At 32.8% G+C, this 12,949-nt stretch overlaps 1 protein-coding gene across 1 annotated transcript; it reads left to right on the forward strand.

The window, feature by feature from the left end:
- The first annotated feature begins 9,767 nt into the window (after positions 1 to 9,767).
- LOC110703818 (ankyrin repeat-containing protein NPR4-like) lies at positions 9,768 to 12,145 on the forward strand. The gene is made up of 3 exons (XM_021881604.1): positions 9,768 to 9,885; positions 10,535 to 11,042; positions 11,140 to 12,145. Exons 2-3 carry the CDS (start codon positions 10,539 to 10,541, stop codon positions 11,911 to 11,913), a joined length of 1,278 nt encoding a protein of 425 aa, XP_021737296.1. The 5' UTR covers positions 9,768 to 9,885; positions 10,535 to 10,538; the 3' UTR covers positions 11,914 to 12,145.
- The last annotated feature ends 804 nt before the right edge of the window (positions 12,146 to 12,949 follow it).

The raw sequence follows: 12,949 nt of genomic DNA on the forward strand, positions 1-12,949 counted from the left end.
CAGTTTTCATTTTTGTCAAGCATATGGTACACAATTTACTTCAGCTGTCTTTCAACTTAGGTCATGGTGTAATTGATTACTCTCCGAGTGTCACATCACATCTCAAGCTCAAGGTGCTGCAAGATTGATTAGGAAACATATTTATGAAATGCCGCAAAACTTGTAAAAGCAAATTTAAATGTGTGAAAAACAAGCAGTTCTTTACTAAGATCCTAAGAGAAATAGTCCAACCTTTGGCTTTAAAATCATATATCCACTGAGGAAGAGTTGCATTTGCTTCCTAATTATCTGAAGCAGACATCCTAGACTTGATTTCACACACCCTATGGCAATGCTGAGAATCATTGCAGACTTGCTGTGAATTACGTCAGAGTTTCCTTATGACGGTTTAAAATGTCACACACAAAACCTTCTGACAGATTGCATTTCGTGAATGCCACAATGTCAATCAAACTGGCATCATTTTTTTCTATAGAAAAAGTCCTTCCTTCAGCTGTCATCTTTGCCATATATATGATCTAAAAGTTTTAGCTAGTGAATCTTCAATTTCGGTTAACAGAGAAATATGGCCACCTTATCTAAGTCGGAGTTTTAGATGATACAAAGTTCCCTCTTCTTGGTGGGTGATAATCTGGTATACATGCCCTTTTGAATGCATATCAGTCTAATATCTTCCACACTAAAATAACCTCTTTCGTAAGCGTGTTTGAGCTCCATTAATGCCTTGTTTATCCCTGCATTTGTTGATAGGAAAACTTCTGATGCCCTTTGTTTGCTCCTATCTCTTACATTAAAGTTCAAGTAGTACAAATTCTGGTGCAATTTTAAGGGCAAAGTTACAGTAGTACGAGTACCATTTTACCTCACTAGTACCCTCATAGGCAAGTTCTAAAGTGTCCCATATCTCCTTGGCACTAGAGCATCCTGAGATCACGGTTTGTCTCACTCCCTCTAGTTGCTTATTGTAGAATGGACATAAACTTTGCGTTCTTCTCCAACAATTTTGTAGTCTTAGGTTATGTATTCGTTCTCTAGTTTGGGAATGATATTCCTTCTTTGGTCCATCTTTTCCACAAGGTACCATTTTTGACAATCAACCAACATTTATAATCAATTCCAATGATGATGTTCTTAATTTTATATCTTAGGGTAAAATTTTTTTTCTACATAACAAAACTGCACAATAAAGTACCTAGTATATTATTTTGTTCCATGAATAAAATGAGGATAATATTTATCTTAAACTGGTAGTGTTTAGAATACTAGCTCACCTGTTTTTGGTATTCGCAATACTTAACTTCTTTAATGAAACACTTCGCCAATTTACTTAACTGTACATGCACACTTACAATACAAAAAGACTTAACTAAGAAAAGCTGTATCCTAATTATCTTCATGAGCTTCACGTATTTGGGTAGAAACATTTTAAATCACTTCTTTCTTGATTTTCATCAGGAGGGATGAAACATTTCCTGGATTAACCTGCTCGGTAGCTGCAAAGATAAAGTATTTACTCCGTATAACACAAACAAGCATTACGCAGTTCAGGTGATAGATATCACTTAAAAAACTTTTTTGTTTTGTTTTTTTTTTTTTTTTTTTTGAAGAAAACGTTTAGTGCATTAATTAATAGTCTAACAAAACATATGGGGAAATGTCATCCGGAATAAGATGTTCCCAGAGTTGTTCACGACCATACGGCACTAACCTAGCAAGGTGGTGGGCAACAAAATTCCCATCATGCTTTACATGAGACCAAACTATGGAAGAAAAGACCGAGTTAATAAAGATGATATCTTCTAAGACACCATCAACAGCCGCAAGGGAGAAGGACTTCTTCTTAAGTTTAGAGACAAGCTTCTAGGATTACATCACCAATGTATTGCTCCTTGGCCTTCTATATACCAAACAGAGCAGCCTTGCCTTCTGCCACCAATGGCTCCCAACGAGCTCTTGACCTGCTAACTGCTGAGAAGAGAACCCGTCCCCTGCAATCACGAGCTATGGCTCCCAGCCCCACCCAGCCTTCATCAGAGATCGCCGCATCCACATTAGTCTTCACAATACCAGGTGGGGGAGGCACCCACACTGATCTGCCAGCAGGTTCACTTGGAGAGGATGTGCCCCCCTAAATTTTCCCGGTGTACTCTCCGAAATCAGCCACCAGCCTGCTATGTCTGAGAAGAAGAGCTTCATCTGAGTCCCACTCAGTATAGGTTAATAAAAAACACCTTTCTTACTCCCCTTTTAGTAATCATACAATATAAAAAACTTAGGAACCCAGCAGTATAGGTTCATAAAAAACACGTTTCTTACTCCCCTTTTAGTAATCATACAGTATAAATTCACTTTTAAACTAACACAAAACTTAACCATTATGAACTTATTAAGCGTCAGAAAAGAAAAAAACTAGAAAATCTAATATTGGTAACAATCAACAATCTAATATCATGTCATATCACTACTACATAAAGCCGGTCTCGCAGCCAGGCCACGAGACAACGACACTTGGCATTTTAGTTTCTCGTCAAGTGTCGCGCTACGTAGGAGATAAATATGTATTATTGTGAACACATATGATGCTAAGTAAGCGATTTTTGGATAGATTTTTAAAGATAAAATTGTTGCATAGAGTTTTATTATCGATAATATTCAAATATTTCATATATACAAAATTAATCATAACTTTTAATAAATATCTTATAACTCAAATCTATTTCCATTATCAAATTCGTTTTAAAAAGTTCTTTAAATTAAGATCTATTTATAATATATTTAACCACAAACTTTTATACTCCCTTTGTTTCATATTAGTCACAACACTAGGGTGCTCACAAAGTTTAAGAAAAATTATAGGGTGGGGCTCAAAAGAGGATTTTTTATAATATAAAGTATTGTTGGTAGAAGAGAGAGAAATAATAATAATAAAAAAGTAGTATATGTGGGGTTGGTAATTAAGAAAGAGAAATAATAAAATATAATTGAAAGTGGGGTTAGTGAGAGAGAGAAATTATAAAATAATGGTGGGTATTTTCCAAATATAAAAGTGTTGCAATTAATATCAAATGGAGGGAAAACAAAAGTGTTGCGATTAATACGAAACGGGGGGAGTACGTAGCTGACCAAACCGTGTCACCAACTATTACAAGATCAGAGGTACTTTAGTAGTGCTATAGGGGTTACTTGGTCAGTGTTATAGTGGTTACTCAATCATTGTTATAGATAGGGATTACTTAGTCAGTGTTAGAGGTTACTCAGTTAGTATTACAGGGGTACTCGATCAGTTTTATAGGGGTTAATTCGTGGTGTGGTTAGCCGCATACAAAATGCATTGTTATTAAAAAAATATTAGAGAATCAGTAAAATAAGTCTTAATCCATAAAAATAAATTTAGTTTGGTAAAAATACTTTTAGTTCAGTGAAAATAATTTAAGTTCAATAAAAATTATTTCAAGTCAATAATAACATAGATATCTATTGCTTTTTTTTTTTAAAAAAATTAGATATCTATTTACAAACAAAACTATACAACGTACACTCCATATGATATCGTATGTCTAAATCAGAACGAATTATTTGACCGTATTTAACATTCAAATAAAAATGTTATCTTAAATAGAATTTATATATATTTTATTTTTAGAGAGCCACTTAGGAGTTTTTTTCCCAAGATTTTAGAGAGCCACTTAGGATTTTATTTTAAAAAATTATTAGAGCGCATGTAGGATTAGTATTTTTAAACCGTTACTTATGAGATTATGCCACGTAGGATTGTTATTTTAAAGCGTCATGTAAGATTAAAATTAAAAATATCAGTTTTCTATCAAAAATAAAAATAAAAAACATTTTAAAATTAAATACAAAAAATAAGAAAAAATCATTGAAAATTAAAAATATATCCTTTCTCTTTTTCTAGCAAAAAAAAAAAAAAAAAATGGAAAAAATCATTGAAATTAAAAATGTATCCTTTGTCTTTTTCTAGCAAAAAAAAAATGTTCATCATTTTTTCATTTATTCGTCTTAAAGAATAAGTTCTACGTTAACAAAATAAAATTGGCGAATGAAATTTTAAGGTTTAAATTAATAAATATAAAATATTATCTTTTGATATTAGGAATTTCATTTAAATATAAAATAAATAAAATAAAAATATTAAATGATTATATGATATACTACGTACAACGAATAAATAAAGTAACAAATTTTATCATAAACATAGGAAAAAAAGTATAAGTTGTAAAAAAATACTAACAAACTGTGCATCACACGGGTTTCATCTAGTTTAAAATAAATTTGAGTAACAATTGTTTTTTGGGATGAGTTTATGGGTTCAAAGTGTCTGATAGCATGACTAGTATCCCCTTTTATATGGGCCTACTCTTCTGTATTCTATCTGTTTCATAACAATCCCAACGATAGATTTTGCACAAAAGTTTAGGAAAGCCAGTGACAACCAGTGTAAAACTTTGTCACGTCGCTTCACATGAGCCACAATGATTGAGAGTAGTATTAGGATGGGTGACCTTCTAGGAAGTTCTCATGTTGGTTCATGCAGCCGACCCCACTTATGGGATTAAGGCATTTAAGAAGAAGAAGAGATCGCAGGGTGAGTAATAAAAAGTATAGTTGGTGGTTATATATTTAATTGTTACTCCCTCTGTCCCCGAAACTTCGATCCTTTTGGGTTGATTTCGCGGGTATTAAGAAGTTAAATTGAAAGTGTAAGAGTGTATGGGGAAACTAAGAAAAGTACATAAAAAGGGAAATTTACATTGGAATTGCAAAAAAGTAGAGAGAGAAAGTAATAAAAGTATATAGAAAAAGCAAAATTTGCATGGGGAAGCTAATTTTGCACAAATATTATTGGAAATTAAAGGGTATTAAAATGCAAATGGGATGAACATTTTGGGACTAAAATTAGGCCATAAGGGTCGAAGTTTCGGGGACGGAGGGAGTAGTAAAAAGGGAAAAAAAGAGTACTCCGTAGTATTTATTATTTGATTATTTATAGGTAGAGATTGCAGGGTGATTTTTTTTTCTTCTTCATATTGTATAATCTATATTGTAAATTGATCAACAAAACTAGGTATATTATAATCTATATTGCAAAGACGGTACTGAAGCATCAAGCGGATGGCACTTGGTTGGAGGAGCAACGAGCCTCGTTAATGGTGGTGGCATCCTTGATATCAACAATGGCTTTCCAACTCGGGATTAATCCTCCCGGAGGTGTTTGGCAGGGAGATAAGATGTTTTGGTGGACTAATTTACCCTCGCCAACTCGGAATATCCTCCAACCACGCTGAAAATAACCTTATCACCTTGAAAACCAACCCTCACGGTGGTTTCTGGGGTGTTTTAAGGTGAATCAACGTCGGTAAATTAAGTTAACGGTGGAAATGCGGTCAAAGGTATTATCTTACAACATTTTACCTTTTATTAGGTAGTTTCTTACAACATTTATTTATTAGGTAGTTTCTCACAAAATTTAGGTTTTATTAGGTAGTTTCTCACAAAAAGTCCTTAGGTTTTTGGCTAAGATGTATGTTTTTTTTTTAACATAATATCAAGAGCCAACGTGATATAAAGGTCATAGATTCAAATCTCATCCACCCCTTCTTTCAAGTAAAATATTTAGTAAAGGGTATATTAAAGACTTTGATTATAAAAATGTTTTTACATGGGTCACTGGGTCAGACTATAATCCAATAAGATATATAGCCCGACCAGTACCACACTACGAGCCCAAAATTTGTGTCCCAATTTGAGTTTTGTTGTATTGGGTACCATTTATTAACTATTATATTATTATACTCCAATATAAAATATCCTTATTCGATGCGTTGTTTTATACATTGACACAACCTTAAACATTACTACTCTGAGACTCTGAGTACTATATATAGAATATAGGATGAGAACCATTACATTTTTGGTCCATATATAGATATAAACTTAAACATTACTACTCTATAGAGAATATATAGGATGAGATCCATTACATGTTGAAATAATAAATAGAGATGAGAGAAGGGAAAGAATAATAAAAGTAGTATTCAATCCATTGAAAAACATAGTACATATCAACATATATATAGTGCAAAATAACTAAGCTATAATTAAGAATATGATCCCACGATCATTGATCATACTAACATTAACGCACTAAATTAACCCACTACTATTATGACTCCACTAACACAAACTAATACTTAGTAGACCATATTCCTATATATTAGGAGTTAACTAACCATTAATAATTTGAAGCAAATATTCAAACACACCCTTTTGCTTCAAATTAGATTACAATGTATTTAATCTTCACGTTTGACCACGACGAAATTTACTTTTGCTTTTACAGCATTTTGTGATGCACATCTCATCACCCACACAATTTTGCTGGTACACATTATCACCAACATGATATTCTCGGAGCACTTATCTCCGCACAACCAAAACTTGACATTTTTTTATTGATGCACTTCTCATCAATTACTCGATCTTGTTGATGAATAATTTCACCAACTTACATTCAATGGAGCACATCTCTCCATTAACTCTCATTGGCATTGTCCTCCAATTGACCATGTCACCTTGCATCATACTAAAAATCTTTGGTATTATCTTAGAAACCGTCTATGTTGATTACGACTTTCACACTCGTAAATTAAAGATTATGCGATCTTTACATTAAACAATTTTTTGCCCTTTTTTCACATGATTATTAAACCCATTTTCATGGGCTAAAAGAGAACCCATGAACACATTAAACCAACCATTACTTCCATGACCAAGCACAAAAAACACTCACAAAAAGTTTTTGCCCTCCTTTTTTTTTTTTGGAAACATCTTTTTCCCTTCTCCTTTCGCCTTTTCCCAAGATCTATCCTGAAGCTCTGATACCATGTTGAAATAATAAATAGAGATGAGAGAAGGGAGAGAATAATAAAAGTTATATTCAATCCATTGAAAAACATACTACATAGCAACATATATATAGTGCAAAATAACTAAGTTATAATTAAGAAACATGATCCCGTGATCATTGATCATGCTAACATTAACCCACTAAACTAACCCACTATTATTTTGACTCCACTAACACAAACTAATACTTAGTAGAGCATATTCCTATATATTAAGAGTTAACTAACCATTAACAATTTGAAGCAAATATTCCAACATTACAACGACAATTTGTGATCGAAGAATATGAAATATTAAGATTATATTTGAAGATGATTTGAACTATAAATTAAAGACTTTATTTCCAAAGACAAAAAAGTAACTTTACTTTAATAAAGTAATAAAAACATTATAAAGTAGCATTATAAATTGTTGTTCTAATACTAAAAGTAAAATGGGTGAAATGTGGGTCATGATCAAACTCATGATAGAGATGGTTGCGGTAATGTGGCAGTGGTGATAGAATTTAAGAAGTGGACATTATATGCGAATAAGCTAGATGCTAAATAATGTGGTGAATCATGAATGATAATCATTGAACATAGATAAATTTGGTCAATTTAGTTTGGTTTATCACCACAAAAAAAAAAAAAAAAGGAATATTTTAACAAAAATAAGTGAGAATTTGGAACTTTAAAAAGAGAAATAAAAAATTATGTTAGAGTTTTTATGTTTGAATAAGAGGAATATTTTATTTTTTTGAGGAAATTAAGAGGAATAATTAATTAATGCTAAAGTTGGCAAAAATTGACTTGATATAACAGCCCATTTATTTCTAATTTAAAATTAGATAAGAAAGGTTGGGTGTATTGCGCCATGTTGAACACATAGATAATCTATCATGAAATGAAGAAGTACATATCAAAGGGCTAATTAATTTTTCTTTTTTTTTTGTTTAGATCTGTTCCATATTTGATCATCATTCATATTTCCTTTTATATATATATATTATAAATTTATATATTAAAAGTATAAATCAAGACGATTTTAAACCAAACTATATTATTAATTACATATAAGTCACAATAGATAAGCAAATGAAAATAAGTGAAGGAAAGCATTTGTGAATAATGTAAAACATAGATACAATATTAAAAGAGCGGATGACATAGGTAATAGTGTAATTGGGAAATTGAGTGTTTTCAACTAATTAAAAAGCTCTAATTACAAAATCATACGGAGTACGAAGCAGAGGAATTGGGAAGAATCCTCTACAAAATAGACAACCATAGAGTAATTAATCGCTATATAGAAGATCTTGGAGTTTAGCTTCCCTCTCATGTTTTATAGGCTGGAAATGGTGTATCATCATAGTGAATAGAATCTGTAGTTGGCAACTGAATACTTCTTAATGGACATGGTGTAGCTAGTTTTAATTATCTTTTCATTAAAAAAAAAGTACTATATGATTAAAAGTTGATATTTTAAAAGCTAGGCTATAGTTTCGGACCTTTAATGACTTTATTCGAGTTGTAAATTGTGTCATGTAAGGGAAAATGTGAAAATGTATGCACCTTTTGGGAAAACACATGCCTACTATTATCTATTTATTTATTTATTATTATTATTATTATTATTATTATTATTATTATTATTATTATTATTATTATTATTATTATTATTATTATTATTATTATTATTATTATTATTATTATTCCCACCATCCCAGCACAAGACACTGCATGATCTCCAAAAATATCCCCATCAAAAACCCTTGAGCAAGCAGAACACGGTGTCGAAACGGTTAACAAGGGAACACCTAACTGGTAGCAAAGAACACAACGATAAGTCTTACTATTCATAGTCTGACCCAACCCCGATATTGGACGACACGCAACCAGGCCTAAGTGTGATCCCTATGCTAGGACTTCCATAAAGCAACCTGACGCGGAGATAAGGAGAAGTGGATGTTGCAGAAGCAGTGACTTTCGTGAAATATATATCTGCCAATTTCTTCATGAGTTTGGGGGCAGCGATCCCACTAGGGTTACGCATAAGGTCAGTCTCCACAGTCCTATTAAAAGACTAAGAGCACCATTAAAGGCCGGTCCTGGACCAACAATACTAGAATTGCGAAGAAGCGTAGCCTGTAGACCAGAAAAATGCAAACGCGACGCAAGGAAAGCATAGTGCCGAACATCACCCACTGAATAGATACCCAATCCACCATATATAAGAAAAAGGTAAGGTGGCAAGTTGCCTTTACCAACCACCAAAACCTGGCCCTGAAACAGTTACAATGCGCTCAAAGAAGCTCGAACGGCCACATCAGAAGAAATTTGGGCCGCTTCAAAAAGACGAGGAGGACAAGTGTGTATAGAAAAGTAGAGTTTTGGAACCCTAGCACACACACGAGTATTTTGGACACACTTTTTATATGGAGTATTTTTTAAAAATATATCGAGAAAACAAGTTCAAAGTGTAATAAATTATCATCAAATATGGCTCCTCACAATTGTTTAATATAATTATAAAATTGTCATAAATAATTTTGTTGATATATATACATATCATCATCACGTGATAAAAATATATGTTTGATGGTATATATTTAGAAATTGTTTTCACCAGAAATTGCTAAAGGATAGTGATATATATTCTTTATCTTGTAGCAAATCAATCTCACGGCATATATACTTGTTGATTTTTTTTTGGAGATATATCAATCAATATATGCAACGTTAATTTGCTCCATTTATGCGAATTTTAAGTCTTGTAAAAGTAATGTTGATAAGTTGACAGCCCATATTTATATTCGATCGATATCATATTAGATGATCATTTAAGGGAGTTTTACTCGCTCAACAAAAACATACACACCTTTAAGAGCCTTAGACGATCCAAATTTTGAGAGAGTCAATTTTTCCCAAAAATAATTTCAGGGTTGATTGTAATTCGGTCATTTTTTGCTCATAATTTGTAAGTTTTCTTGATACTTATTTTGTTCTATGACAATCATATATTTATATCTCCTAAGATTTAAAAAAAAAAACATTATCGAATTTGAAGCAATTGCACGATATTATTTGTTCCATATTTAAGTTTACACATCCTAGCCATTTTAATATTTTAATATGAAGTAATTAATTTTACAAATCACATTTAGTTATGTTCTTTCTTCTACATGTAGTACGTTACATAAATATAATGTTAGTCAAATTAAAGTGGACATGGCTACGTACAACTATCAAGCGAGAGCGAGGGATAGCTCAAGTGGTTAGAGTTCCCCTTTCAGTTTCAGGTGATCCTAGGATCGATGCTCATCATTCGCCTTGTGGCTCTCATAACACACACAAAAAAAAAAAAAAAAAACTATCAAACCACTTACCTTATTAAGTCTTTAATTAATTTTGTATACATATATATTTTTGAGTAAATCGAATTATGGAACAGAGAAAGTAACTTAATGTCGATAAGATAGTGGAGTAGTAAAATACTCAATTAATAAACATAATTTTAAAAATAATGATGTACTATGTACACCTTTTAAGATACCATGCAAGACCCACCATGCAAATATATTAATGTTACAAATTAATAATTAATGGTTTTTTATTTTAATCTACAGATATATGGAAGTACAAATAGAAAGAAGCCAATCGTTTGCTGTAACAAAGCTATATCATGCAACTTTTGAGGGAGACTTGCAATCCTTGATAAAGTTGCTCGATGAAGATCGACTTATCCTGAATCGATGCATCAATCAAAGATCGAGACAATTGATGCAGTCGCCGTTACATGTAGCAGCTGAAATGGGGCATTTAGAGATTATCAAAACATTGCTCGCTGCAAGGCCTAACATGTGTTTTGTGCGCGATCAAGATGGGATGACCCCGGTTCATGTTGCTGTGGTAAATAATAACATCGATGTGCTTGAAATACTTTATAATGCGAATCCTCACGTAGTTCGTGAACGGACCAATGGAGGTGAATTTGTGTTACATTTGTGCATCAAGCAAAATAAGGAGGATGCTTTGGAGGCTTTGTTGAGTTTAATTGATGACGAACTACTCAACTCTAAGGATAGTGATGGGAATACTGCCTTGCATCTTGCAGTGATTGGCAATCAAAGAAAGGTACGATGAAACCGTTTTTTTTGGGAACAAATTTCGGGGATTATCACACAAACTTACCCATTTATGTATACTTAATAAATACTTGGCATGGTTGCAGATGGTAAATATGTTGTTAAAACGCCCAAAGATTGAAGTAAACGCAATGAACAAAAATGAGATGACAGCTTTGGATATACGCATACTCCTAAAAACAAAAAGCAGTACAAAAGATGTGAGTAATTTTCTAGTTGAATGGCCTAATGATGAGCATATTGGACCGTACCTAGAACAAGGCAAAGCGTTACAGGCAAGACATGTACTAAAGATAAAGAACAGACATTATTGGGTAGAAAATCAAAGCAACGCGCTAATGGTGGTGGCATCTCTAATAGCAACCATGGCGTTCTCGGTCGCAACCAATCCCCCCGGAGGGTTTTGGCAAGATACTCAAGATGCTCCACCAGGATCACCACCAGACCCAAAGACGGATCATGAAGCAGGTCACTCTATAGAAGATGATTATCAGTTATTTTGGTTTAATCACTTAGTGATTTGGAACACAATAGCATTGGTTTCGTCGTTAAGTGTAATACTTCTCCTTATTAGTGGTCTTCCCTATGGAAGAGTATTTGTGGCAATTTTGAGGATAACCATGTGGATTGCAGTTACAGCAACAACCGCGACTTATGGAAAATCGTTGTTTTTAACCATTTATAGTGCAGCTCCAACAGCTAATACTACTTTATTTTGGCTAGGCGTCGTGGTGTTGATGCTCCTCGGACATGCCATTCTCTTCGTAGTCAAGTTTATCAATCGACGACCCATTTTGAGGGCAAGGATCGTCAAATTGGTTCCCAAATTTAACTCTACATCACCCGCTGACCCTGTTTGAACTGCTTAGAATCACTTTTATTTCAATCTGCCCGTTTTTATGAAGATGGTACTTCTTAATTTTTCGAACTATGGTCTGTATAACTTGTTTACCTTAAACTAATGAATGTTAGTACTAAAAAAACTACTACCTCGGTTACTTTTTAGTTGCAACAAAGGAATATTTTATATCTCACAAATAATATCTTTGTTGCAACTAAAAAGTAACGGAGGCAGTATAACTTTTTTTATGATCCCATTTACTCAAATTTCAACTTGATTGGTATTCTTCTCAAAGTACACCCCAAATATACTTGATTTTTCGTTTTCCAAGTAAATATTGTAGTGCGTAATATGTAATATAAAGTTTATTGGAAATATTGGCTTGGTTTTGTGGTTTGAACTCTCATCTTCTCAATTATACTTAATTGTAGATTTCGATCATCATAAGGACATCGTTGTGTTGTGGAATGAAAGCCACTGCATTATTAGCGAATTTTGCTACACCAAACTAGTGTAGGCTTCAAGTGATGACGAAGTTTCTTTAAGGTTAAGACAGCATACCATATCATCAAGTCCTACACCTCGAATTGAACTCTCAATTTGAATTGCTCAAGTATTGCATAGATCTCTTATTGAGGTTTAGGCTGGGTTGGGTATATTGTGTTTAATCTCATGATTGTGAATCAACCGACTAAGATAACATAATGCATTTATATGTTTTTTCAGTAAAACGGAAACAAACAAAGATTAATCATGTTTAGCTGGCGATTAGGCCTAAGCTAGTTTCCTACAAAACTATGCAAGTAAAACATAGACATTAATATAAGAAAATTTATCAGAAACCACCTTCTTATTTTTTTTTTATTTTTTTTTGTTTATTTGTTTGTTTGTGGTGAAAAACCACCTTATAATAATTATTTTTTTTTTTAAGCAAGAATACACCTTAGCTTAAATCAAATTACTTTTGCAAGATCACAGTTTAGACTTGTTTCAGGGCATTGACCCAATTTTCAGGCGTTGACTTTAAATGTGTGGGTCGAGTGATCTCATAAATC

The sequence above is a fragment of the Chenopodium quinoa genome, unplaced genomic scaffold (assembly GCF_001683475.1).
Source record: "Chenopodium quinoa cultivar QQ74 unplaced genomic scaffold, ASM168347v1, whole genome shotgun sequence".
Taxonomy (NCBI): Eukaryota; Viridiplantae; Streptophyta; class Magnoliopsida; order Caryophyllales; family Amaranthaceae; genus Chenopodium; species Chenopodium quinoa.

Excerpts from the sequence above, each read along its gene's own strand:
- LOC110703818 (XM_021881604.1), top strand. The coding sequence starts at position 10,539 with ATGGAAGTACAAATAGAAAGAAGCCAATCGTTTGCTGTAACAAAGCTA. Across the intron at positions 11,043-11,139 it reads TGATTGGCAATCAAAGAAAG|ATGGTAAATATGTTGTTAAA; the intron begins GTACGATGAAAC and ends GCATGGTTGCAG.